Consider the following 23,637-nt stretch of genomic DNA (forward strand, 5'->3'; position numbering starts at 1 on the left):
CCCAGAGCCAGACGTGATCTCAAACACAACCTCTCCAGCTGTGGGGCCCCCTCCACATCCTGTTGCTTCATCGTTTCTAGCTTCGTGCTAATAAAAAAATGCACACTGGAGCAAACCCAAGGCCCTCCTCAAGGCTCCTCTGTTGCCTGCATTTTGTAGGCTGGGCCCAGCTGGGCTGAGTGTACGGCCAGGGTAAGGGACATCACCGGGAGGGCAGACGCTTGGGGGTGGCATTCATGGCAATGATTCAGCTCAGCGATGCAGTGGAGAGAGGCCTGGGCCTGGATGCAGGAAGATCCGAGTTCGAAACTGGTCTCAGACATTTACTAACTGGGTGACCCTGGGCAAGTCACTAAACCTCAGTTTCTTCATCCAGACAATGGGGATATTAAAAGCACCTATTTCGCAGGGTTGTTATGAGGATAAAAGGAGACAAGACTCGTAAAGCATTGTGCCACCCTCAAAGCACTCTATAAAGGCTAGTGATTGGGAATAAGTTGTTGTTGCTTGTATTATGACAGTCCTGGACACAAGCTGCTAGGGGACACCACAGTGGATAGAGCAGCAGGCCCAGAGTCAGAAAGACTCATCTTACTGAGTTCAAATCCAGCCTCAGACACTTCCTAGATGTATGACCTTGGACAAGTCACTTCACCCTGTTTCCTCATCTATAAAATGAGCTGGGGAAGGAAATCACGAACCACTCCAGTGTCTCTGCCAAGAAAACCCCAAATGGGGCCACAAAGAGTCTGACAACTGAACAACAATTTATGCATCTAACCAAGGGCCCCTTTGATGGGTTAGGGGGTCATTTCTAGAACCCTTTAAGACTTACAAAGCCCTGTAGGCAATGCCAGGATCATACCCTCCATTTTATAGACAATGAGGCCAGAGAAAGGTTAAATGGCTTGCCCAGAGGGAGGAAGGCCACAGGTGAAGAACAATGTACGTTGTCAGACTTTCATCAATGTTTCAATCAGTTTTGTGGATTTTTTCCTTTTTTTCCTCTTTTTCTTTTCTTTTTCTTTCTTTCTTCCTTCCTTTCTTTCTTTCTTTTTTTTTTTTTGGTGAGGCAATTGGGGTTAAGTGACTTGCCCAGGGTCACACAGCTAGTAAGTGTGTAAAGTGTCTGAGACCAGATTTGAACTCAGGTCCTCCTGAATCCAGGGCCAGTGCTCTATCCACTGTGCCACCTAGCTGCCCTGCTCTTTTTCTTTTTAATAAAATTCTTTGTTGTTTGGTCTTGGCTCACTGGGAGAAGCAGAAGGAGGGATAAAAGGGAAATTTTTGAAAAGGCAAAAAAGGGATGTCAATAAAATTTATTGAAAAAATAAAAAACTTAAATTAAAAAAGTCGACAGCTACGACATATCAAAGTAAGGATTCAAACCCAGACCTCCCACTCTGCTTTAAATAAAGAAGAAGACATAGGGGCAGCTAGGTGACACAGTGAGTAAGGCACCAGCCCTGGATTCAGGAAGACCTGAGTTCAAGTCCGGCCTCAGACACTTGACACTTACTAGCTGTGTGAGCCTGGGCAAGTCACTTAACCCTCATTGCTCCACCCCACACACCCCAAAAAAGAAAGAAAGAAAGGAGAAGACAAATGAAGCCCCTGGAAATAGTGAGCGCAGGCAGGAAAGGACAAGACAGCACAGATCACAGCTTGGGAAGAACAGATTCTAGGCTCATGGATCCCAGGCTGGAAGGGCCTAAGGACTCACTTCATCTGACCAGATCATCTTAGAGATGAGGAAAGGGGGGCACAGAGGTCACGTTATGGGCCATCCAGGAAATAAGCAGAAGAAAGTCATCTGTCTTTAAATCTAGCCTTCTGGCCTCAGCATCAGGCTGCCTCCCCACCCCCAAACTCTCAATCTCAAACTGAAACGTGACAATCTATGATTCTGAGACACTTCTGAACCGGAAGCAGGCATATGGCTCCCTGGTGTCATGAGGTTGCCCACACATGCCCACTAAAAATGTGTTTATTGCTTTGTGAATTATGAGCCACAAAGAAGAGGTATGAGAAAGCACCCTGCTCCACACCTTTGCAGAGGTGGAGACCCACAGGTATGGAATACTGCATAGATTTTTTGGGATACTGTAGATCGGTTTTGCTAAATCTTTTTCCCGTTTTTTGGATTCTTTGTTAAAAGGGATGGCTGGCTATGTTGGAGGAGGAGTGATACGATGTGAAAACAAACAATATCAATTGAAATCTACTTTTTTTGTTTTTCGGGGTTTTTTTTTGCAGGACAATGAGGGTTAAGTGACTTGCTGAGGGTCAAATAGCTAGTACATGTCAAGTGTCTGAGGCCAAATTTGAACTCAGGTCCTCCTGAATTCAGGGCCGGTGCTTTATCCACTATGCCACCTAGCTGCCCCGAAATCTACCTTTAAAAAGAAAGTTGATCCTGGACACAAAATTCATCATATAGAAGATTCTAATAGGGGAAAATGAAAAATCATCATTTGATTTACAAATATTCCATTTTATCCAACTTTGTAAACCACCAACAGGATTTGAATCTACCTCGGTAGTCAACGGCATGGCGCTATCAACCAGGGATCCAAAGAGACAGCCTCACGTGGACTAAAGGCGCTTCCACCCCTGCCACTGAGACACGGAGCCAAGGTCCACGGGGCTCATCCTTAATGAGCAGCCACTCACAGGAGGCCAGGGAGGCTCTTTCTTACCTGCCTTACAGGTCTTGCTGTTGTCCTCTAGCTGCACCCCTGTGGGGCAGGCGCAGGCATAGAAAGGTTCTCGAGGAGAAAGCAGGCACAGGTGGGAGCAGCCGCCATTGTCCTCTTCACAAGGCGTGTGGACTGTAAGAAAGCACAAGTTTGGATGTCTGAGTTGGACACACAGACTCTTCTCTCTGTGTCTCTGACTAGTCACTCCTCACTGTTACCTCACACCAATCACCCCCTCGAGCCTGTTTCCCAATCAGTATAGTGGGAGTATCAACCCATCACCAACTACCTCATGGGGCTCGTTTGGAAGGGCCTTGGGAGACACGAAGGCTCCACCGAGGAGTCTGCTAATGGCTATTCTTACTCCAACGCATCCAGCAGGCATTTACTAAGCGCCTCTTGTTTATGCTGTAGTTAACACTGTTGTTCTTTAGTCACTTTCAGTCATGTCTGATTCTCTGTGACCCCATTTGGAGTTTTCTTGGCAAAGATACTGGATCTGTTTGTCATTCCCTTCCCCAACTCATATGAAAGATGAGGAAACAGGAAAACAGGTTCAAGTGACTTGCCCAGAGTTACACAGCTAGAAAGTGTCTGAGGTCAGATTTGAACTCACAAAGATGAGCTTTCCTGACTCCAGACCCAAATCTCTCTCTCTCTCTCTCTCTCTCTCTCTCTCTCTCTCTCTCTCTGGGGAGGGGGGCGAGCTGGAACCTTGACTGGTGTCCTTGCTTCCTTCTCTCTTGGGGATCTGCTAAGCCTTCCCTTTTGGAGGGGTGGGGGGTGTCTTCCCTTAAGCACACCAAATCAATTAACTTCAGCCTTGACTCATCTGAGGCTTCTTAGAAGTCCCAGGAGTCTCAGAAAGAGACGCAGACTCCCCATTCTAATTTGCCCAGACACTGTCCTTTCCCTGGAGAAAAAGGCCTGAGGCACTAAGATTCTGGGGCTGCCCCCATAGCACCCAGCACAGTTTGGGCATTTAGGAGATAATGACGATAAATGCCTTGTAAAGGCCACTGATTTCTCAAGCTACCAAACCTATTGGTGCTGAGACCTCATCATTGCCCCAGAACTGGTCTCTCCAAAGTTACCAATGATCTCTCAGGGGCCAATGGTCTTTTCTTATTCTCCTTGAACTCTCTGCAGCCTCGGGCACTGGTGATCTATCTCTCCTACTTGATGCTCTCTTCTCTCTGGGTTTTTGGGACACGTGCTCTCCTGGTTCTCCTCCTCCCTCTCTGACAGTGCCTTCTTGGTTTCCTTTGCTGGAGCTTCCTCTAGATCACATCCTCTGCCCTCTGCCCATAGACAGAGGTCCCTCACAGCTCTATCCTGGGTCCCCTGCTCTTCCCCTTCTAGACAGCTTCACCTGGTGATGTCATCAGCTCCCAGAGATTTAACAACCATCTCTAATAGATCTACCTATCCAGCCCTAACCTCTCCCCTGACCTCCTACTTCACATCACCAGCTGCCCTTCAGACCGCTCAAACAGGACATCCAGTAGGTATCTGAAACCCCAAATGTCCCAAACTGAACCCATTGTCTTTCCCCCAAACTGTCCCTTCCCTAGTACTACAGAGGGGCCCCCTATCCTTCCAGTCCCTCAGGCTCACACCCTGAGTCATCCTGGACGCCCTCGCCATCTCTCACCTCCACATCCAATATATTGCAATGGCCTGGTGATTTCCCCTTTGCAGCGTCTCTCCTCTGACATGGCCCCTCCCCTGGTAAAGGCCCTCATCACCTCAGACCTGGACTGTTGCAATGGTTGCTGGGGGTCTGCCTGCCTCTAGTTTCTTCCCACTCCAGTCCATCCTGCAGTCAACATGACAACCTCACAGCTGGCTCTCTCTAATCCTAGCCTGATGGTTTGTTCAAACCAAGCCTTTTTATAGTTATTACAAATGATGCTCCACTTACTAGCTGTGTGACCCTGGGCAAGTCACTTAACCCCCATTGCCCCACAAAAATAAACCAACAAAAAAATGATGCTCCAATATTAACCCATCAACAAGATTAAATTAACCATGCAAGTTTGCTCTGGCTAGCATCATGCTCATTTGACATATGAGAAAACTGAGGTTTAGAGAGGCTCATTTACATGTTGATGTCACACAGATTTATATCCCAAATCCAGGCTGCTCTGACTCCAAGCAAAAACTTCTTTCCACCTTCCTCACTGCCACTGGCCCCAAGCAAACCCCTTCTCCTCCCTGGGCCTCAGTTTAGTCAGTCAGAAGATGGGGATAAAACTTTCACTGAGGGACTCAAAAGGTGTTTAGGAGGAAATTGCTCTGTAAACAACACGACTCAGCAGGAATGTCAGCCACAGGGACTCCATCTATTCTTTTCCTGGGTTTGATGCCCAAAGTAGCATTTTATGCCAATGAATTCTTCAGCACTTTATGTTTCTTATGTACTGAGCAAAAGCTCATCAGCCCAGGGGCAGCTAGGTGGCGCAGTGGATAGAGCACTGGCCCTGGATTCAGAAGGACCTGAGGTCAAATCCAGCCTCAAACACTTTACACACTTACTAGCTGTGTGACCCTGGGCAAGTCACTTAACCCCAATTGCCTCACTTTAAAAAAAAAAAAAAGCTAATCAGCCCAGTCTCACCCAGTTCCTTCAACAGTGGGCAGTGTCACCACAAAAATGTCTCTGCATCCCATCCCCAGGTGAGTTACAACAGGGCTACCGGACCACATGCCAAATAAGCCCCAGGATCAGGTACTGAGAGGAAGGGAAAGCCCAGGAGTAAAAAGCTCCCCTGCCCTGAGAAGATGACCCTCCTCCACCCTGCCACACTGTGGCTAGTGGGCGTGGGAATACTCAGATCCCAGCCTAGTGCATGGAAACAAAGAAAAGGAAAGAACGGTCTACTTACAATAGGGCTGCCTGTCTTGGCTCAACACTTGGATGTCCATGGGAGAGTAAAGGGCGCCAAGGATTTCTCGCCTCTTTTCTCCAGTTCGCTTATTGCAGGCATGGATGGAGCGAGTCTGCCAGTCGGTCCAGTAGAGGGTGTCCCCCGAGAGGGTCAGGGCAAAGGGGTGGGTCAAGCTGCCTTCCACCACTTTTTGCCTAATACAAGACATGAACACCATCAGGCCAGCAGCGGATGTTGCTTTCCCCTTGTATACATGGGCCACATTCAGCTCCCTCTGAACACAAGTGTGGCCACACTCACAGCTACACTACTCTGGTGTCACACTACAGGGCTGTCACCTGACCAATGACAAGCAGCAGCAATGATGGAGAAGAGCAAGGCCAGCAAAGGGTAAGAGAAGGTCACAAGGGAGAGATCTGGACCCATTACCCTGAGGCCATGGGAATCTCAACCCAAGCTCTCTCTGCAAAAGACCAGCCCCAGAGACTGCTGGGAATTCTTGGACACATGCCTAGGTGGCTTGCCCTCTTTAGGTCTCAGTTTCCTCACTTGCAAAGCTTTACAATGTCTTCAGAATTCAGATCATTCATCACAAGAAGATATTCGGGAAACCAGGAACACGGGACATAGAACTTTGATTTCATCCAACACTCCCGAGAATCTCCAAAGTGAAAAGGACCACAAGACACTGGATGCAGCCCAGGCCTGAACAGGCGCCCCCTCTCTGGCAGGCCCAACAGTGGCCATTGAGCTCCTGCTTGATGACTTCAAAGGAAGGGGAACCCACAGCCCCCCAAGCAGCCCATCACACTTGTGAATCACTCTCCTTGGGAGAAAGGTCTTCTAGCATTGATTAAACTTTTCTCCTGTTCAGACTGAGGCCAAGAAGAACCAGCTTCACGGCCTTTCCATACTTGTAGACAGTGATTTCAGGATCACGGGTCCAGAGACAGAAGGGACCCCGCACATCACCTATTTCAGCCTCCTCCCCTTACAAGTGAAGAAACTGAGTCCTGGAGAGGTTCAGTGAGCACCATGGGCCACAAAGACAGTGTCCCAGTCAGGTCTCCAAGGCCCATCCTCAGGCCTCCACTCCATGTGCTGCCTCTTAGATTCACTAAAGAGTCAGAAGGAGAACCTTAGGCAAAGAGAAACATACCTGAAGGAGCCATCCAAATTGGCTCGGTGGATGAAACTCAGCTTGGCATCTGCCCAGTAAAGCTTCTGCTCCTCAAGGTCAATCGTGAGGCCATTGGGCCAGTAAATGTCAGAATCGACGATGATCTTCCTTGTGCTGCTGTCCATCCCCGCACGTTCGATCCGAGGGGTTTCACCCCAGTCTGTCCAATACATATACCTGGACAGAGAATGAGAAATCACCAGGGGTTCTCATAGTCTCAGATTCAGTGACAACAGTGTAAATGGGCTAGCATCTTCAAGACTTAATTTGACTCAATCAAGACTCACAGGATTCAGAGCCCAAAGGGACCTTGGACGGCATCCAACCCATTTTCTAAAAATTACAGACAATGCCAAGACACTGGAGAAATGCTTCCATTGGACAGCAGTGTGATACACCAGGTAGGGTGCCCATCCCGGTGTCATAATGTTTTAGGATCATTGACTGACAGTTAAGAATCCTCCAGCCAACCCTCTTGTTTTATTTTTTAATGTGTATTTTATTTTATTTTATTTTTCTCAATCAACAAACTCCCTATTACTTCCTAAGTGAAGAAAAAAAAAACCCAACAACTCCTGGTTACAAATCTGTATAATGAAGCAAAACAATTTCCCACATTGGCCATGTCAAAAAAAAAATGTATCCACACCCAGAGTAAATGATCTCTCTGTCTAGAGGAGAACAGCATGCATCATGATGTGTTCTCTGGAACTGTGGTTGGATGCCACATTGATGAGAGTTCTTGAGTCTTTCAAAGTCAGTGAGTCAGTCAATAAACATTTAGCAAGTATGTGCCAGGCACCTTTTTTTTGCGGGACAATGGGGGTTAAGTGACTTGCCCAGGGTCACCCAGCTAGTAAGTGTCAAGTGTCTGAGGCCGGATTTGAACTCAGGTATTCCTGAATCCTGGGCTGGTGCCTTATCCACTGCGCCACCTAGCCACCCCTGCCAAGTACTTTTGATACAAAAAGAAGCAAAAGGCAGTCCCTGCCCTCAAGGAGTTTACGATCTAACTGGGGAGGCGACATGCAAACAGGTAAGTACAAACAAGCTATGTTCAGGATATATGGAAAGTAAATAAAGTGGTTGAAATTTACAATGTTGCTGTTACTTTATTAACTCTTGATCCTGCTCACTTCCCTCTGCATCAGCTCACATTTTGTGGCCTATTATGGCACAATCTTCAAGTGGTGGGAGCCACCCTTAGTCTCCAGTTCTATGCCACATAAATGTGGACATGTGGAGCCTTTTCCTCTTTTTTTGATCTTTTTCCAAACCCATTCTACAGATGAGGAAACTGAGGCCCCTAAAAGTCAAGTAATCTGCCCAAGTCACCATAGTAGTGAGCAGTAGAGCCAGACCTCAAGCCCCAAAGTATCCAACATGAATGCCTTTCTATATAACAGCATGGTGGGCTAGAAGGTCACCCTAGTTCTAAATTTCAGCTCTGGTCTTTTGCTAAAAAAAAAGTTTGATGTGTTTCATTTTTATATTATACAATTTACCAACTACCCCAACTCCATCAAGGGAAAAGTCTCTTAAACAAACTAAAACAATTCAACAGTGACCTTGTTTGGAAGTAAATACAACATCCCACATCTGGAGCATCTCTACTGATCTATTTTAAAAATGTTTTAATGAACATGAATGTTTTTTCTCTCTCCCATCTCACTGAAAAAAACACAACAAAATCTTTGTAACAAAAAACACAAATCCCCTCTATGATTGTATAAAAAATTCATGTCGCGTTCTGCCCCCTGAATCCCTCACTTCTGTCAGAAGGTAGACAGTGTATTTCATCATTCACTCTCTAGAACTGCTGACAGTCATTGGAATGATCACAGGTGTTGAAGACTTGAAAGTTATCTGTCTTTATGGTGTTGTTACATAAACTGTTCTCCTTGTTCTGCTCACTTCTCTCTGTATCAGTTCATACAAGACTCTCCATGTCTCTTTGAAATCATCCATTTTCTCCTTTCTTTCAGCACCATGTTACTCAATCACATTTGTGGACCACAGCCTATTCAGTCATTCTTCAATTGATGGGCATCCCTTTAGTTACAGTTTTAGTTAGTTTACAGGTTGGGCTTTATTTTTTTTGCAACCACAAAAAATAAAAAGTTGCTATAAAGATTACAATGTTGCTGTTACTTTTGTACATATATGACATTTTTTTGCAACCACAAAAAATAAAAAGTTGCTATAAATATTTTTGTACATATACGACCTTTTCCTGTTTCTTTGATCTCTTCTACACATAGGACTAGTGGTGATGTAGCTGGCTCAGTGGACACAAACTATTTACCTACTTTTTGTGCATAAGTCCAATTTTTCCCCAGAATGGCTGGACCCATTCACAAGTCCACCAAGTTTGTATCAATGTGCCTGTTTCCCACAGCCCCATCAACATTTATCATTCTCCTGTTTTGCCATCTTTGCCAATTTGATGGGTGTGAGATAGAATCTCAGAATTGCTTTAATTTTACTTTCTTTAATTAGCGGCAATTTGGAGCACTTTTTCATATGGCTATAGTTTCTAATGGCATATATTTCATTAGCCTGGGTTTATTCCCTTGAGAAGTGCCTGTTCATATCCTTATTTGTCATTTGAGGAATGACATTTATATGTATGCATGTATGTATATGTGTGCATGCACACATTTATATACACATGTATATATACGTACTATATATGTGTATATAGGAAATGAGACCCTTAGGTTCCTACCAAATTCTTTTTATGACATAAATATGGTTTTGATACCTAAAGCAAGGAGAGCAAAAACAGAAAAATAAAACTATCGACCATTTTCCCAATGAATATTGATGCAAAAATTTTTAATAAAACACAAAGCTCATGCACTATAACCAGGCAGGATTTATACCAGGAATTACAGATGGTTCAATATTAGGGAAACCATAAGCATAATTGACCATATCCATAACAAAATCAACAAAAATTATATGATATATCAATAGATTCAGGAAAAAAAGACTGACAAAATATAACACCCATTCTTATTAAAAACACTAGAAAGAACGGGAATGAATTAAGTTTTTTTTAAATGATAAGTAGTATATAAATATAAAAAAGTTCTAAAACCATCAGTGAGCATTATCTGTAATGGGGAAAAGCTAGAAGCCTAGATCAGGGGTGAAGTAAGGCTATCCATTATCACCTTTATCATTCAATATTGTACTAGAAAGGCTAGCTCTAGCAATAAGACAACAGTAATAAGATAAGTAATAGTAGCAAGCAAAACAATATTAGAAAGCAATAGTAATAAGCAAAAGAAATTGAAGGAATAAGAACAGACAACAAGGAGAGCAGCTAGGTGGCAAAGTGGATAGAGCACTAGCCTTGCATTCAGGAGGACCTGAGTTCAAATCTGACCTCAGACACTTGACATTTACTAGCTGTGTGACCCTGGGCAAGTCACTTAACCCTCTTTGCCCCACAAAACAAACAACAACAAAAAAGAATAGACAACAAGGAAACAAGCTATCACTTTTTGCCTATGATTTGATGGTATACTTAGAGAATCAACTAAAAAACTAGTCAAAACAATCAACAACTTTAGCAAAGTTGCATGAGATAAAATCAATCCGCAGAAATCATCAGCATTTCTATGTCCTACAAACAAAACCCAGCAGGAAGAAAATAGAGGAATTCCATTTAAAACAACTGCAGACAGTATAAAATGCTTGAGTGTCTACCTGTCAAAACACAACTAGGAACTATATGAACATAACTACAAACCACTTATCATGGAAATAAAGACAAATCTAAACAACTGGAGAAATATTAATTGCTCATGGGTAGGCCAAGCCAATATAATAAAAATGATAATTCTACCTAAATTAATTTACTTACTAGTGCCTTCCCAGTCAAACTACCAAAGAATTATTTTATAGATCTAGAAATAAAATATAACAAAAGTCATCTGGAAGAATAAAAGACCAAGAACATCAAGAGAATCAATGGGGGGAAAGTGAAGAAAGAAAGATGGCCTAGCAATACCACATTTCACTATCCTACAAAGTGATAATCATCATAACAATCTGGTACTGGCTAAGGCACAGAGTAACAAATCAGTGGCATGCATTGGGTACACAAGACCCAGAAGAAAATGACCATATTATCCTAGTGTTTGATAAACCCAAAGACCTCAGCTTTGGGGACAAGAGCTCCCTATCTGACAAAAACTACTGGGAAAACTGGAAAGCAGTTTGGCAGAAACTAGGTATCTCATACCATATGCCAAGATAAAGTCAAAATGGGTACATGATTTAGATATGAAGGGTGATATTTAGTATTAGTAAGTTAGGGGAGCATAGGAAAAATTACCTGTGAGGTCTATGGATAAGGGAAGTGTTTATGACCAAACAAAAGATAAAGAGGATCATAGACAGTAAAATGGATCATTTTGATTACATTAAATTAATTTGAAAGTTTCTGTACAAAGTCAGTGCAACCAAAATTAGAAGGAAAGTAAAAAAACTACTGCAAACAATTTGTGGCAAGTTTCTCTGAAAAAGGTCCCACTTCTCGAATATATAAGGAACTGAGTCAGATGGATAAAAATTGGATCTATTCCCCAGTTGATAGTCAAAGGGTATAAACAGGCAGTTTTCAGAAGAAGGAATCAAAGCTATCTAGAGTTGTGGAAAAAATGTTCTAGATCACTATTGATTAGAGAAATGCAGATTAAAATATGTCTTCCGTGCCACCTTCCACCCATCAGATTAGCTAACATGACAGACAGGGAAAAAGGCAAATGTTGAAAAATATGGACACTAATGCTTATTCATGGAGTTCCAACCATTTTGGAGAACAATTTGTAACTATACTGAAAGGGCTATAAAACTGTGCATACCCTCTGACTCTATCCCAAAGAGATCAAATGAAAAGGCTCTACAGATAGAAAAATATTTATAGCAGCTCTTTTTGTGACGGCAAAAAAATTGGAAATGGAGGGAATAATCATCTATTGGTTGAACAAGTTATGGTATGTGATTGTTATGGAATACTTTAATGCTAAAAGAAATGATGAACGAGATCGTTTCAGTAAAACCTGGGAAGACTTCTATGAATGAATGCAGCGAAGTGAGCAAAACCAGGAAAACATTGTACACTGTAACAGCAATATTGCAAAAATGATCAGCTGTAATTTATCTACTCTGATCAAGACAATGATCCATGTTATTTCCAAAGGACTCATGATGAAAAATGCTATCCATCTCCAAAGAGAGCTAATTAACTCAATAGACAAACATATTTTTTCACTTTCTTTTTTTTGCAACATGGCTAAACAAATTATGTCTTGTATGACTTCACATGTATAATGAGTATCATATTATTTATTGTCTCAAAGGGTAGGAGAGGGACCAGAAGGAGGGAAAATGTTAAAAATGCTTTACATTTAAAATGAAAGAAATGAGACCTTTATCAAAGAAACTTATTGCACAGATTTTTTTCCCTGTTAGTTTCCCATTTAATCTTAGCTTTATTGGATTTATTTGTGCAAAACCCTTTTAATTTCTTCGTTTGGTTGGTTTTGGGGGGGTTTTTTTGCTTTTAATTTCATATAATCAAAACTATCCTTTTTGTCTTCTTGATCCTCTATTCCTTGTTTGACTATGAATTTTTTTCTATCTCTAGATGTGAGAGGTAATTTTTTTCATGTTTTTCTAATTTGTTTGTTTCATTTTTCTGATAGGGTTATTATTTGACCTGTTAAATTTAGGTCAAGTATCCATTTGGAGCTTAACTTGTAGAAGGTGTGAGATGTTGGCTTAGATCTAATTTCTTCCATGTGCTGCCACCTTTCCCAGAAGTTTTGGTCAAGTAGTGAGTCCTCCTCCAGTAGCTTGGGGCTTTGTGTTTATCCAACACTAATGAATTTGCTGGCTATTAAATGGCGTGTACCTGACTGTTCTACTGATTGATCTCTCCCTTTTTGAACCAGAACCAAATTGTATCAAGAATCTCTGCTTTAGGGGGGCAGCTAGACTGGTTTAAAAATGGCACTTCAGATACTCTATGGTTATTTTAGATGGAATTTCTCTTTTCATCTCTCACTGCTGTACTTTATTGGTGTTACATAGAAATGCAGATGGTTTGGGTGGAACTCTAACCTCAACCCTAACTCTAGCTTTAAATTCTTAGTGTATAGAGCAGTGGGCCTTCAAGCAAGAAGACCTGGGTTCAAGTCTAGCTTCATACTCTAGCAGTGTGACTCTGGGCAAGTCACTTCACCCTGACTGCCTGTTTCCCAATCTATAAAATGAACTGGAAAAGGAAATGGCCAACCACTTCAGTATCCTTGCCAAGAAAACTCTATGTGGGGGTCACAAAGAATCGGACATGACTGAACAAGAAGAAAATTTTACATCTTGCAAGTGTGCTGAAGTGATTGTTTTGATTAATTTTTTAAATTAATTTTATTTTGGGGATGGGCAATGAGGGCTAAGAGACTTGCCCAGGGTCACACAGCTAAAAAAATGTCAAGTGTCTAAGGCCAGATTTGAACCCAGGTCCTCCTGAATCCAGGGATGGTGCTTTATCCACTGTGCCACCTAGCTGCCCCTTGATTGATTTTTAATTTAGTCTTTTGGATCCTTTAAGTGTGCCATCATTTCATCTATAAAAGTGATCATTTTATTTCTTTTTTACCTACACTTCTCCCCTCAATTCCTTATTCTTATCTTATTGCCATAGGCAATTTTCCTAGTCCCAGGTCAAATTGAACTGGTGACAGTGAACAGCCTTGTTTCATCCTTTGTTTCAATCCCAGGTTTTACTGGAAAGAATTCTAATGTATGTTCATTACATATTATCATAACACTTAGTCTTAGGTAGAAACTACTTATTATTTTAATGAAAGGTTTATTTATTCCCTTTTATTATTTTAAACAGATTTTTTTCTGCATCTATTGATTTATTTATGCAGATATTTCCATTGCTTCCCCTGAAACTGGGTTGTTTAAACTCCCTATTTCTGGTTCTGTTAATTTAGGTACTTTATATTCTTGTAAATATTTATTTTTTTAAATTGTTGGTTTATTGGTTGGGTCAAATCATTTCAAATAATAATCCTTGATTTCCTCTTAATTTGCCGCACATTGTCCCTTTTCATTTTGGATCCTGGTCATTTGGTTGATGTGTTAAGCTGCTCCTTTAGCCACCCCATGCCTACCCCTTCTTTGCTCTTCTCAACACCATATTTTTTAAAACCCAACGAGAATTTTCACCACCATTTGGGATCATGATATTTAGAGTTGGAATGTAAGCTCCTTGAGGGGAGGTGCTACTTTTGCCTCAGCACTGTGTAATGTGACACCTGGCATGCAGTAACCACTTAATAAATGTTTGTTGATTGATTGACTTACAGATCATTTAGTTATGGCCCTCATTTTATTGCAATATTCCCCCTGGCAAACAGTGAGGGGGGAGGGGCTTCAAGAAGGTGTTTTCTTATACAGGAAGAAATAAAATTACATGATCCATGGCCCACATTGCTCTTTAATTCCAACAGAACATAACTGCAGAGTTTCTGAGCCTTCCTCCCCTTCTCACCTCTCCACCCCGGCTACAGACCAACCCACTGGGCTAACCCTGTTCAATGCTGTGGGTCCCCCAAACTGCTCCTCAGCCCAACCTTCCCTTCTGCTTTTGGGAGTCTGGTGATCTAGTGCAAATACTGTCTTGGTTACCAACTGTGTGACACTGGGGAAGTCCCTTCAATCCCTTTTCTGTAGAATGAGGATGAGATTTGCATCATCTACCCCTACCCAGGTGTTGGGAGGAGCCAATGGGATAAGGAGGGAGGGCTTTGGGAACCTGATAGTGGGATGGCAATGTGAGCTCTTATCCCTCTGGGAGTCTCCTCCATCTTGTTCACAACTGCTCTGGCTGTGAAACAACACACCCAGTTCTTTCACGTGCACACCAGAGATCAGCTTCACACTCAGGAAGCCTAGAAGGTGACACAAAAGGTTGAAGACTGAGCGCTCTCTGGGTGTTCACATCAGAGGAGGGGAGGATCAGGATCAGCACCATGATCAGGTCCTGCGCTCCCACCTTGCACATAGTAGGGTCACCAGTGATTCGTGCAATCTATTAACATGTGTTATAAAGGTACCTACTATGTTTCCAGTCACTGTGCTAGGCATGAGAGATCCAAAAACAAAGGAGAAACCAGTCCTGCCCTAAGGGAGCTTATACTCTATGGAGGGGATACAACATACAGCATCCATATAATAAGGAAATTAGAAAAAAGAAATAGAAAGTCGTTTGGGTGGGGGCAGATATTACTAATTAGGGAATTCCAGGAATGCCTCTTGAGACATGTGGCATTGCAACTGAGTCTTAAAGAAGGGGAGATGAAGGTAAGGAGTTGGGAGGGGGTCTGCACCTTAGAAAGGCTCAGAGAATCAATCCATCAATCGACACTTATTAAGCACCTACTATGTTCCAGGCACTGGGGTTAGGCGAAGAAGATGGAAAGTGGTGTGTAAGGAGCAAGGAGGCAGTATCCATAAAGGGGAGGCCTGGCTCATAAGCTGACATAAGCCAAACCAGAAGTCAGCATTGAGGCCAAAGGGAGCCACTGAAGCTTCCTGAGCAGGGGAGTGGTGTGGTCAGCAGAGCTTTAGGGAAATTGTTTTAGCAGCTGAATAGGAAGAGGATAGAAGGGAGGACGGAGAGCCAGGTGGCAGAGACCGAGTGGCTGACCAGGCTGCTGTAACAGTCCAGGAGAGACTGAGGAGGGCCTGGATTAGGCTGGTGGCCCTAACTGTGGAGGAGACAGGGGTCACGTGGGACAGAAGTTTGGGAAGTAGAATCAATACACCCAGCAACCGACTGAAAATGGGGCAGGGGCTGGGAGGGGGGGATGGAGGGGGAACAGGGGGAAGGAGGGGGGAGCAGGGGGACTTCTTTCTCTGATAGACAAGAATTTATTAAGCAGCGACTGTAGATAGAAAGATGAGAGATGGCAATCACTCCCATCCCTACTTCTCTCCCGCCTTGAAGGGGCAGCTGGGAAAAGGGGGGAGTGGGGAGTTGGGGGCACCCACCAGCCTGCTTGTCTTCCCCAGGAAGACTGGGTATGAAGCTGGGAGGCAGCTCCTTCTGCCCAGACAGGAGGCCCAATCTGGGTACAAGAGCGCTCAAGTAGAGCCCCAGACCAGAAAAATGCGAGTTCCCTGGACTCTGGCTCCAGTGTGGCTCACATTCCTTTGGTCCCTGTTGCATAACAGATGCCTGTGGGTTCCCTTCAGAGGGAGCCTCAGAACCAGGCAGGATGGCGACTCAGGAACCCATCTGGCCTGCATAGTGAACCGGCCCAGGCCCATGGCTTGGAGGAAGGTTGCCGTCCAAAGACGGCCTTCCTGGAGGGAACAGGCAGGCACTTCGGGCACTGCCCAGGTCTGGAGTTATTTTGGGGCCTTGACATTTTGAGTTGGGAGGAGAGGCTTGGGTTTCACCCTGTTGTTGATCTGAACCTGGGAATACACCAGCTCAGCTCAGGACCAAGCCCGGCCCTGGCCAAGGCCCAGGCTTGGGCTGGTGAAGCAAACTCTGGCCTTGAAGAGGCCTCCAGAGCTCTTCAACCCCAGTGGGCAGTCCCAGGAGCTGGACGTTGGAAATACAGAAGTCTATGCCAAAATCAGGCCTCATGCACAGTTTGGGGCCCTCATTGTCAGGACTGCCTTCACTTTCCACTCAGCCAGAGAAGGGAAAGAGGGAAGGAGGGAGGGAGAAAGGGAGAAAGAGAGGGAGGGAGAGAGGGAAAGAGGGGAGATGGGCAGCCCAGGAAGCCCACATAGGAGGCCCAATCTGGGTACAAGAGTGCTCAAGCCGAGCCCCCCCCCTCCCCCACCCCAGCCGAGCTTCCCAGGTGCTACAGGGGGGTGTTTGGGGGATTGCCACTCATAATGGGATGGATCTGCCTGAAACCAAGAACACCAGAGATAGAGAGAGGCCCCGAGGGGATGTGGCTTCCCCTAAACTATCTTGTATTTAATTTGTATCTATCTTGTATCTCCTTAGATGTCTATGTACTCCCCCCCCCCCCCATAGAATGTAAGCTCCCTGAGGTCAGGGACTGTTTGGTTTTTGTCTCTGTATCCTAAGCATGGAACCTGTAACATACCAGCTGCTTAATAAGTATCTGCTGATTGACAGCTGACTTCTTGGAAATGACAAGTTCTTAGCACCTCAGAGCTGGATGGAAGCTCCTCTGACACCACCGGATAAGGAAGAGACCTGAGAGATCATCCGGTGCAGGCCTCTCACTTCACAGATAAGGAAACTGAGGCAGAACAAGGGCCCAATACGTCCAAAGTCACAAAGATGATCAGTGGCAACATTAGAATCAACCCCCACTGAGGCAAATCCCAAATCTAGTGCTCGTGCTATGATAATATGCTGTCTCTCCTTTGGGCTTGTCACATCCTCAAATTAGCACAGAATTGCAGAGCTGGATGAGGTCAACCTGGACCTGACCAAAACTACCCTCTAGGACATCTCCAACAAAGGGTCGTCCATCTTTTGCCCAAAGACCCATGATGAGGGAGACCCCATCACTGCTCCAGGAAGGACGTTCCACTCTGGAATGCCTTTCATTGTTGGAGAGGGTTTCCTGACATCTTTGCCCCTTTGCCACTTTTTTATTTTTGGTGACGCAATTAGGGTTAAGTGACTTGCCCAGGGTCAAACAGCTAGTAAGTGTCAAGTGTCTGAGGCTGAATTTGAACTCAGGTCCTCCTGAATCCAGGGCCGGTGCTCTATCCACTGCACCACCTAGCTGCCCCCTCCTTGCCACTTTTACCCCATTGTTCCTGGTTCTGCCCTTGGGAGCCAGGCAGAAAAAATAAAATCCCTCTTCTATGTGACTGCCTTTCTTATACTTGAAGACGGATCCCATGCCCTCCCCCCACCTTCCTTTCTCTTTCCCAGGCTAAGAAACCCCATTTCCTTCAACTAATGCTCATGTATATGGCCTGAAAGGCAGGCCCTTCCACTCCCTAAAGTGACCTTCTCTGGTCACTCTACAGCTCATTAATGATCTTCTTAAACCATGGCCCCCTAAAAGTGAGGTAAGGCAAATGGGACCACATTGCTGGGGACACATCTCTCAGCTCTCAAGCTTCTACTTCCCAACCCACAACTCACTCATAATAATACCCAGTACTTCTAAAGGGGCTCAGGGTTGGCAAAGTGCCTTCCATCTTAGTTAAGCATCATATCAACCACATCCCCATTTTATATATCAAGGAACTGAGACTCAGGGAAATAAAGTGACTTGCCCAAGCTCACTTAGCTAGTAGATCTCAGAGGGAGGATTTGAACCTAGACCCTCCCAACGCCAAGCCCAGCATCCATTTAAAGATGGAGGTTTGTGGAATAGAATTAAAGGGCAAATACAGAAGACAATAGAGGCACACTTCATTTGTTTATGCTTTGCTTTCCTGCACGTCAGATATTGTGTTTTCTTTTAATACAAATTGAAGATTTGGCACCATTTTTCCAACAGCTGGTGTTCACATTGTATTTCTGTGTCACATTTTGATAATTCTCACACTAGTTCAAACTTTTCATTACTATTATATCTGTTATGGTGATCTGGGATCAGTGAGCTTTGATGTTCCTGTGGTCACTGTGTTGGGGCTCCAGAAACTGCCCCCAAATAAGATGGTGAACTTACCTGGCAAATGTTGCCTGTGATCTGACTGCTCAGAACCAACGCTTCCCCAGCTCCCTCCCTCTCCTTGAGCCTCCCAAACCCCCGAGACACAACAACATCGAAGAATGTGACATGACCTTAGCTGATAAAGCAGTGGCAGGGTTTGAGGATTGACTCTAGTTTTGTATAGCAAAGTTCTGTATAGCAAAGAGTTGATTGATTCTGCAAACTTCATTGTTGTCTTATTTTAAGAAACCGTCACCGTCACCTCAACCTTCAGCAACCAACGCCCTGATCAGTCAGCAGCCTCACCATCCAGGCAAGAGCCTCCATCAACAAAAAGATCATGACTCACTCAAGGCTCAGAAGATGCTTAGCATTTTTTTTTTTTAGCAATCAAGTCTTTAAATTAAGGTATGGACATTGGTGTGTCTTTTTTTTTTTTTATGTGCAATGAGAGTTAAGTGACTTGCCCAGGGTCACACAGCTAGTAAGTGTCATGTGTCTGAGGCCGGATTTGAACTCAGGTCCTCCTGAATCCAGGGCCAGTGCTTTATCCTTTGTGCCACCTAGCTGCGCCTGGTGTGTCTTTTTTAATACATAATGCTATAGCACACTGAGTAGACTACAGTATAGTGTCAACATAACTTTTATATTCACTGGGAAATCAGAAAATTCATGTGACTGGCTTTATTGAGATATTTGCTTTATTAGGCAATCTGGAGACAAACCCTCAATATTTCTGCTGTATCGAGCACAATACTAGTCAGCAGAAAGAATGATGGAGCATGGGCCTTAATATCTCTGAGCCTCTTTACATGTAAAATTAAGGGAGGATGACTATAAGAAAATCGGAGAATCATGGAAAGAACTTCATGGACTGATGCAGAGAGAAATAAGTAGAGCCAAGAAAAAAAAAAAGGACACAATCACTGCAATAATGTAAGTGCAGAAAAAAGGAGCCACACAGAGGCAGCTAGATGGCACAGTGGATAAGCACTGGCCCTGGATTCAGGAGTACCTGAGTTCAAATCCGGCCTCAGATACTTACTAGCTGTGTGACCCTGGGCAAGTCACTTAACCCCAATTGCCTCACCAAAAAAAAAAAAAAAAAAAAAAAGGAGCCACACTCTGACTGGCAAAAAGCCCACAATGAATGATCCCAGAGAACAGACAACAGAGTCTATACACCTTCCTCCTCTTGTAGTGAGGTAGGGGATTCCTGGTGGCCAGTGGCTCTCTTCCCATCATGTGGTTTTGCTAAACTGTTTTCCATCAATAATGGGAAGGGCTACTCTGGAGAAATGGAAGGAGGTGTATTTTCAGAAAGGACCGGAATGTAAATACAAAATGGATCAATAAAGCTTAATTTATTTTTGTTTGTTTGTTTGTTTGTTTTTAGAGAGGCAATTGGGGTTAAGTGACTTGCCTAGGGTCACACAGCTAGTAAGTATTAAGTGTCTGAGGCCGGATTTGAACTCAGGTACTCCTGACTCCAGGGCCAGTGCTCTATCCACTGTGCCATCTAGCTGCCCCAATAAAGCTTAATTTAAAAAATAAATGAAATGGGGGCAGCTAGGTGGCAGTGGATAGAGCACCGGCCCTAGATTCAGGAGGACCTGAGTTCAAATCCGGCCCTCAGACATTTGACACTTACTAGCTGTGTGACCCTGAGCAAGTCACTTAACCCCAATTGCCTCACCCAAAAATAATAATAAATAAATAAATGAAATGAAATGAAATGAAATGAAAGAAGTTGGATTCAATGGTTACTAAGGTCCCTTCTGGGGCAGCTAGGCAGTACAGTGGATAGAGTGCTAGGCCTACAGTCAAATCCAAACACTCAGACACTTCCCGAGTGGGTGACTCTGGGCAAGTCACTTTATCCTCTTTGCCTCAGTTTCCTCATCTGTAAAAGAAGCTGGAGAAGGAAATGGCAAACCACTCCACAATCTTTACAAAACAAAGCAACCCCAATGGGGTCACAAAGAGTCAGACAACAACAAAAGGTCCCTTCCAGTTCTAAGGATTTGATCTTATGGTCCCAGTGAGCCCCTCCTTTTCTCCTCCAAGCCTTCCCAGAGCCCTTCTCAGGCCAGAGGGTTGGCTACCTCCCCAGAGCTCGGGGCCCACTGACAGTTTTCACCACTCACCATTTACTCTTTCCCCAATGCCCAATGAGACTCTAAGCTCCAGGAAGGCAGGGATTATGCTGCATATGTCTTCTATATAGCTCTGAGCACCCACTGGGTTCAGCAAATATTTGCTAATGGACAACAGGCTATATAATTCACGGAGCAAGACACAGGGAGTCCCATGGTAGAAGCATCAGTAGTTCGATGTGAGCCTTTCTCCCTCCCTCCTCTTCTTCCCCCCTTCCCTGGACAAGTCACATCACTTCTGGGCCTCGTATCCTCATCTGTAAAATGGGAAGACTGGACGAGATGATCTCTAAGCGAATTCCATCTCTATGATCCCTCCCCTCCCCCTGCACTCCCACAGCAGCGGCGAGCACTCGGGAGGGAAGGAAATTGCCAATGAGAGGAAACCCAACATGGGTCAGGAGGAGATTTCCTGAAATCAGGGCATGTTCTCATTGTCACTGGGGCCCTCCTGCACAAATGTTTCATCTTACCGATCCAGATCGACCCCCATCCAGGGCTGGGGTGAAAGCGGGCAGAGTGAAGGGGACCAGAAGGGACCAGGAAGAGAGGCTCTCTGCCCTGGGATCTCCTGCTGCCCCAGGGACAGCCTCATCTGAAGCTGGGAAGCAACGGGAGAACATCACAGTGAGGAGGCTCTAAGGTATTTGCTTTGGCAGGAGGTTCGGAAAGTTCTCTGTGTGTGTGTGTGTGTGTGTGTGTGAGAGAGAGAGAGAGAGAGAGAGAGAGAGAGAGAGAGAGAGAGAGAGAGAGAGAGAGAGAGAGAGAAAGGCTTAATGGCACAAGACCACTTGCCTCTTTTTATGAGTTCTTGGGAGTCTTTGGGTCATGGGTGAGAAGGAAGCCTCCCTGCCCCTGCCCTGTCCCAGCGACCCAGAGAGAAGCTCCGCTCTGTGGACAGCTGGCCCAGCTTCTGGAAAGAGGAACTGAGATTTATTAAATGCCTACTAAGTACAAAGCACTGGGCCAGGCACAAGGGGGAGAGGCTACCGTTAGCTGAGACCCGGCCCCTTCCCTCCCTGAGTTCCCAGGCTGTGGGGGGATCAGACCCAAATGTTGGCTGAAACACAGACTAGGATGACAAGTCAAAGGAACATGAGCAGTGGAAAAGAGGCTCTGGGAGCCCTGATAGGGAAGGGCATCGTCAGTATGGCAGGCGTGGGGAGGAAGACCATGGAAGCCCCCCTGGAGGAGGGGGCCACGTCTGAATCCCAACTCTCTCTAACCTTGGCTTCTCTAACACTGCTCTCTCCCAAGACTGCAGGACAGAGAGCCACAATGAAGAGCCTACTATGAGCCCGGCCTCATGTGCCTGTAAGAAACTGATATTCCTCTGGGAAGGAACAAGATGTTCACAGATCAGTCAAGACGACATGAGGATGGTGCCAGGCCTTTACAAGTCGAGGGATCCTGGGAAGGCTCACAGCCCTTGAGGTGGTGTCACCCAAGGCAGGCCTAGTCACCTTTAACATTCCCTGGGGGTTGCTTCAGCACCTCCCTCCTGCCTCAGCCACAACCCCAACAACCACATTTACACAGCACTTCAAGGTTTGCCAAACACTTTACAAATATTCTCTCATTTTATTCTTACAACAACCCTGAGTGCTATTATTAGCACCAGCTTCTTTCACGGATGAGGAAACTGAGGCAAACAAAGGCCAAGTGATCTGGCCCAAGTCAACCCCAGTAAGTGGAGGAGGTAGGGTCTGAATTCTGCTCTTCCGGATCCTCATCTAGCCACATAACTGCCTCTAAGGAAGGGGCAGCTAGGGGGCGCAGTGGATAAAGCACAGGCCCTGGATTCAGGAGGACCTGAGTTCAAATCCATCCTCAGACACTTGACACTTACTAGCTGTGTGACCCTGGGCAAGTCACTTAACCCCCATTGCCCCACCAAAAAAAAAAAAAAACCCAAAATAAAAAAAACTGCCTCTAAGCCCAAAAGAAGGGGTGAATTCTAGAGAGGCTAGAGGAAAGAATCCACAAGATTTTCTAACAAGTAGACTGAGAATCGGCCTATGGGGGGATGAGGAGAGAAGAATGGAGGGTGACTTAGCCACCTAGCAGGATGATGGTGATGTGCCATGGAGAGAGAAGAGGAGGGGGAAGATATGTGCTCTCCCATCCTGCCCCCTTCTCTTCTCTATAGTCCCTGTTAGGAGGTTGGGGCAGGGGCTGTGATGGGACAGACGTCTGCCCCAGTCCCAAATGTCCCTGGCCAGCAAGTAAGTCCTGTAGGTCCTCATGGTGGTGGGTTGAGAAGGTCACATGATGGGAGTGGCAGGCAAGGGAGGGGGGAGGGCTGAGATCTGCAGGTCAGGATGGGTGGTGCCCACGGAGGCAAGGCTAATCTCTCATGTAGGAGCTGGTTAAATGCTGTGACTACCTGCCAAATGCCAGGGGGGAAAGGATCTTTTGGGTAGCTGGGTGGAGAAATCAGTTTGGAGTCCGGAAAAGACCTGAGTTCAAATCCTGCCTCAGATACTCACTAGCCATGTGATGCTAGGACAGTCACTCTCTGCCTGCCTCAGTTTCCTCATCTGTAAGTAGTACCTAGTACACAAGGCTGTTGTGTGGCTCAGATGAGACAATCTTTGCAAAGCACTCTGCAAACACCAATGCCCTGTCCCAGTTCTCTTTTCTCAGGCTCCCTAAAGAAAGTCGCCATGAATGGGATTTTTGTGGGCAAAAAACTCTGACAAGTTCCAGCCACATTTCAGAGAGAAAGGACAGAAGTGACGCAAGGGGCAGAGGGCAGGTGACTGGGGGCGGGTGGAGAACCCGAGCCCTAACTGTGCCAACTGTCAACAAGCCAGTCATTAACGCGTGAAAACCAAATCATGAAGCACAACCAAAGATTTTCCCAGACCCCTGGATAATGGGAGGGGCAGATGGTTAGCTTGGCTCTGCTTGGCCCCAGAGAGCAGAACAAGGAACAGGGAACAAGGGGAGGTATCTGTACATAGGTGGTTTTCAGCAGGATGTAGGGAAAACCTCCAGAAGCAGAGCTAG

The 23,637-nt window shown here is 45.1% G+C and overlaps 1 protein-coding gene across 1 annotated transcript in view; it reads right to left on the minus strand.

Annotated features, from left to right (window-relative positions):
* LRP5 (LDL receptor related protein 5) overlaps window positions 1-23,637 on the minus strand; it is a 155,702-nt gene that overhangs the window by 77,737 nt on the left and 54,328 nt on the right. Inside the window, exons 3-5 of the mRNA XM_043972543.1 lie at window positions 6,750-6,947; window positions 5,588-5,784; window positions 2,700-2,831 (exon numbers count right to left, since the gene is read on the minus strand). Of these exons, the coding sequence (XP_043828478.1) occupies window positions 2,700-2,831; window positions 5,588-5,784; window positions 6,750-6,947 (527 nt within the window). The remainder of the gene's footprint in view (window positions 1-2,699; window positions 2,832-5,587; window positions 5,785-6,749; window positions 6,948-23,637) is intronic.

Source organism: Dromiciops gliroides, chromosome 6 (assembly GCF_019393635.1).
Source record: "Dromiciops gliroides isolate mDroGli1 chromosome 6, mDroGli1.pri, whole genome shotgun sequence".
Taxonomy (NCBI): Eukaryota; Metazoa; Chordata; class Mammalia; order Microbiotheria; family Microbiotheriidae; genus Dromiciops; species Dromiciops gliroides.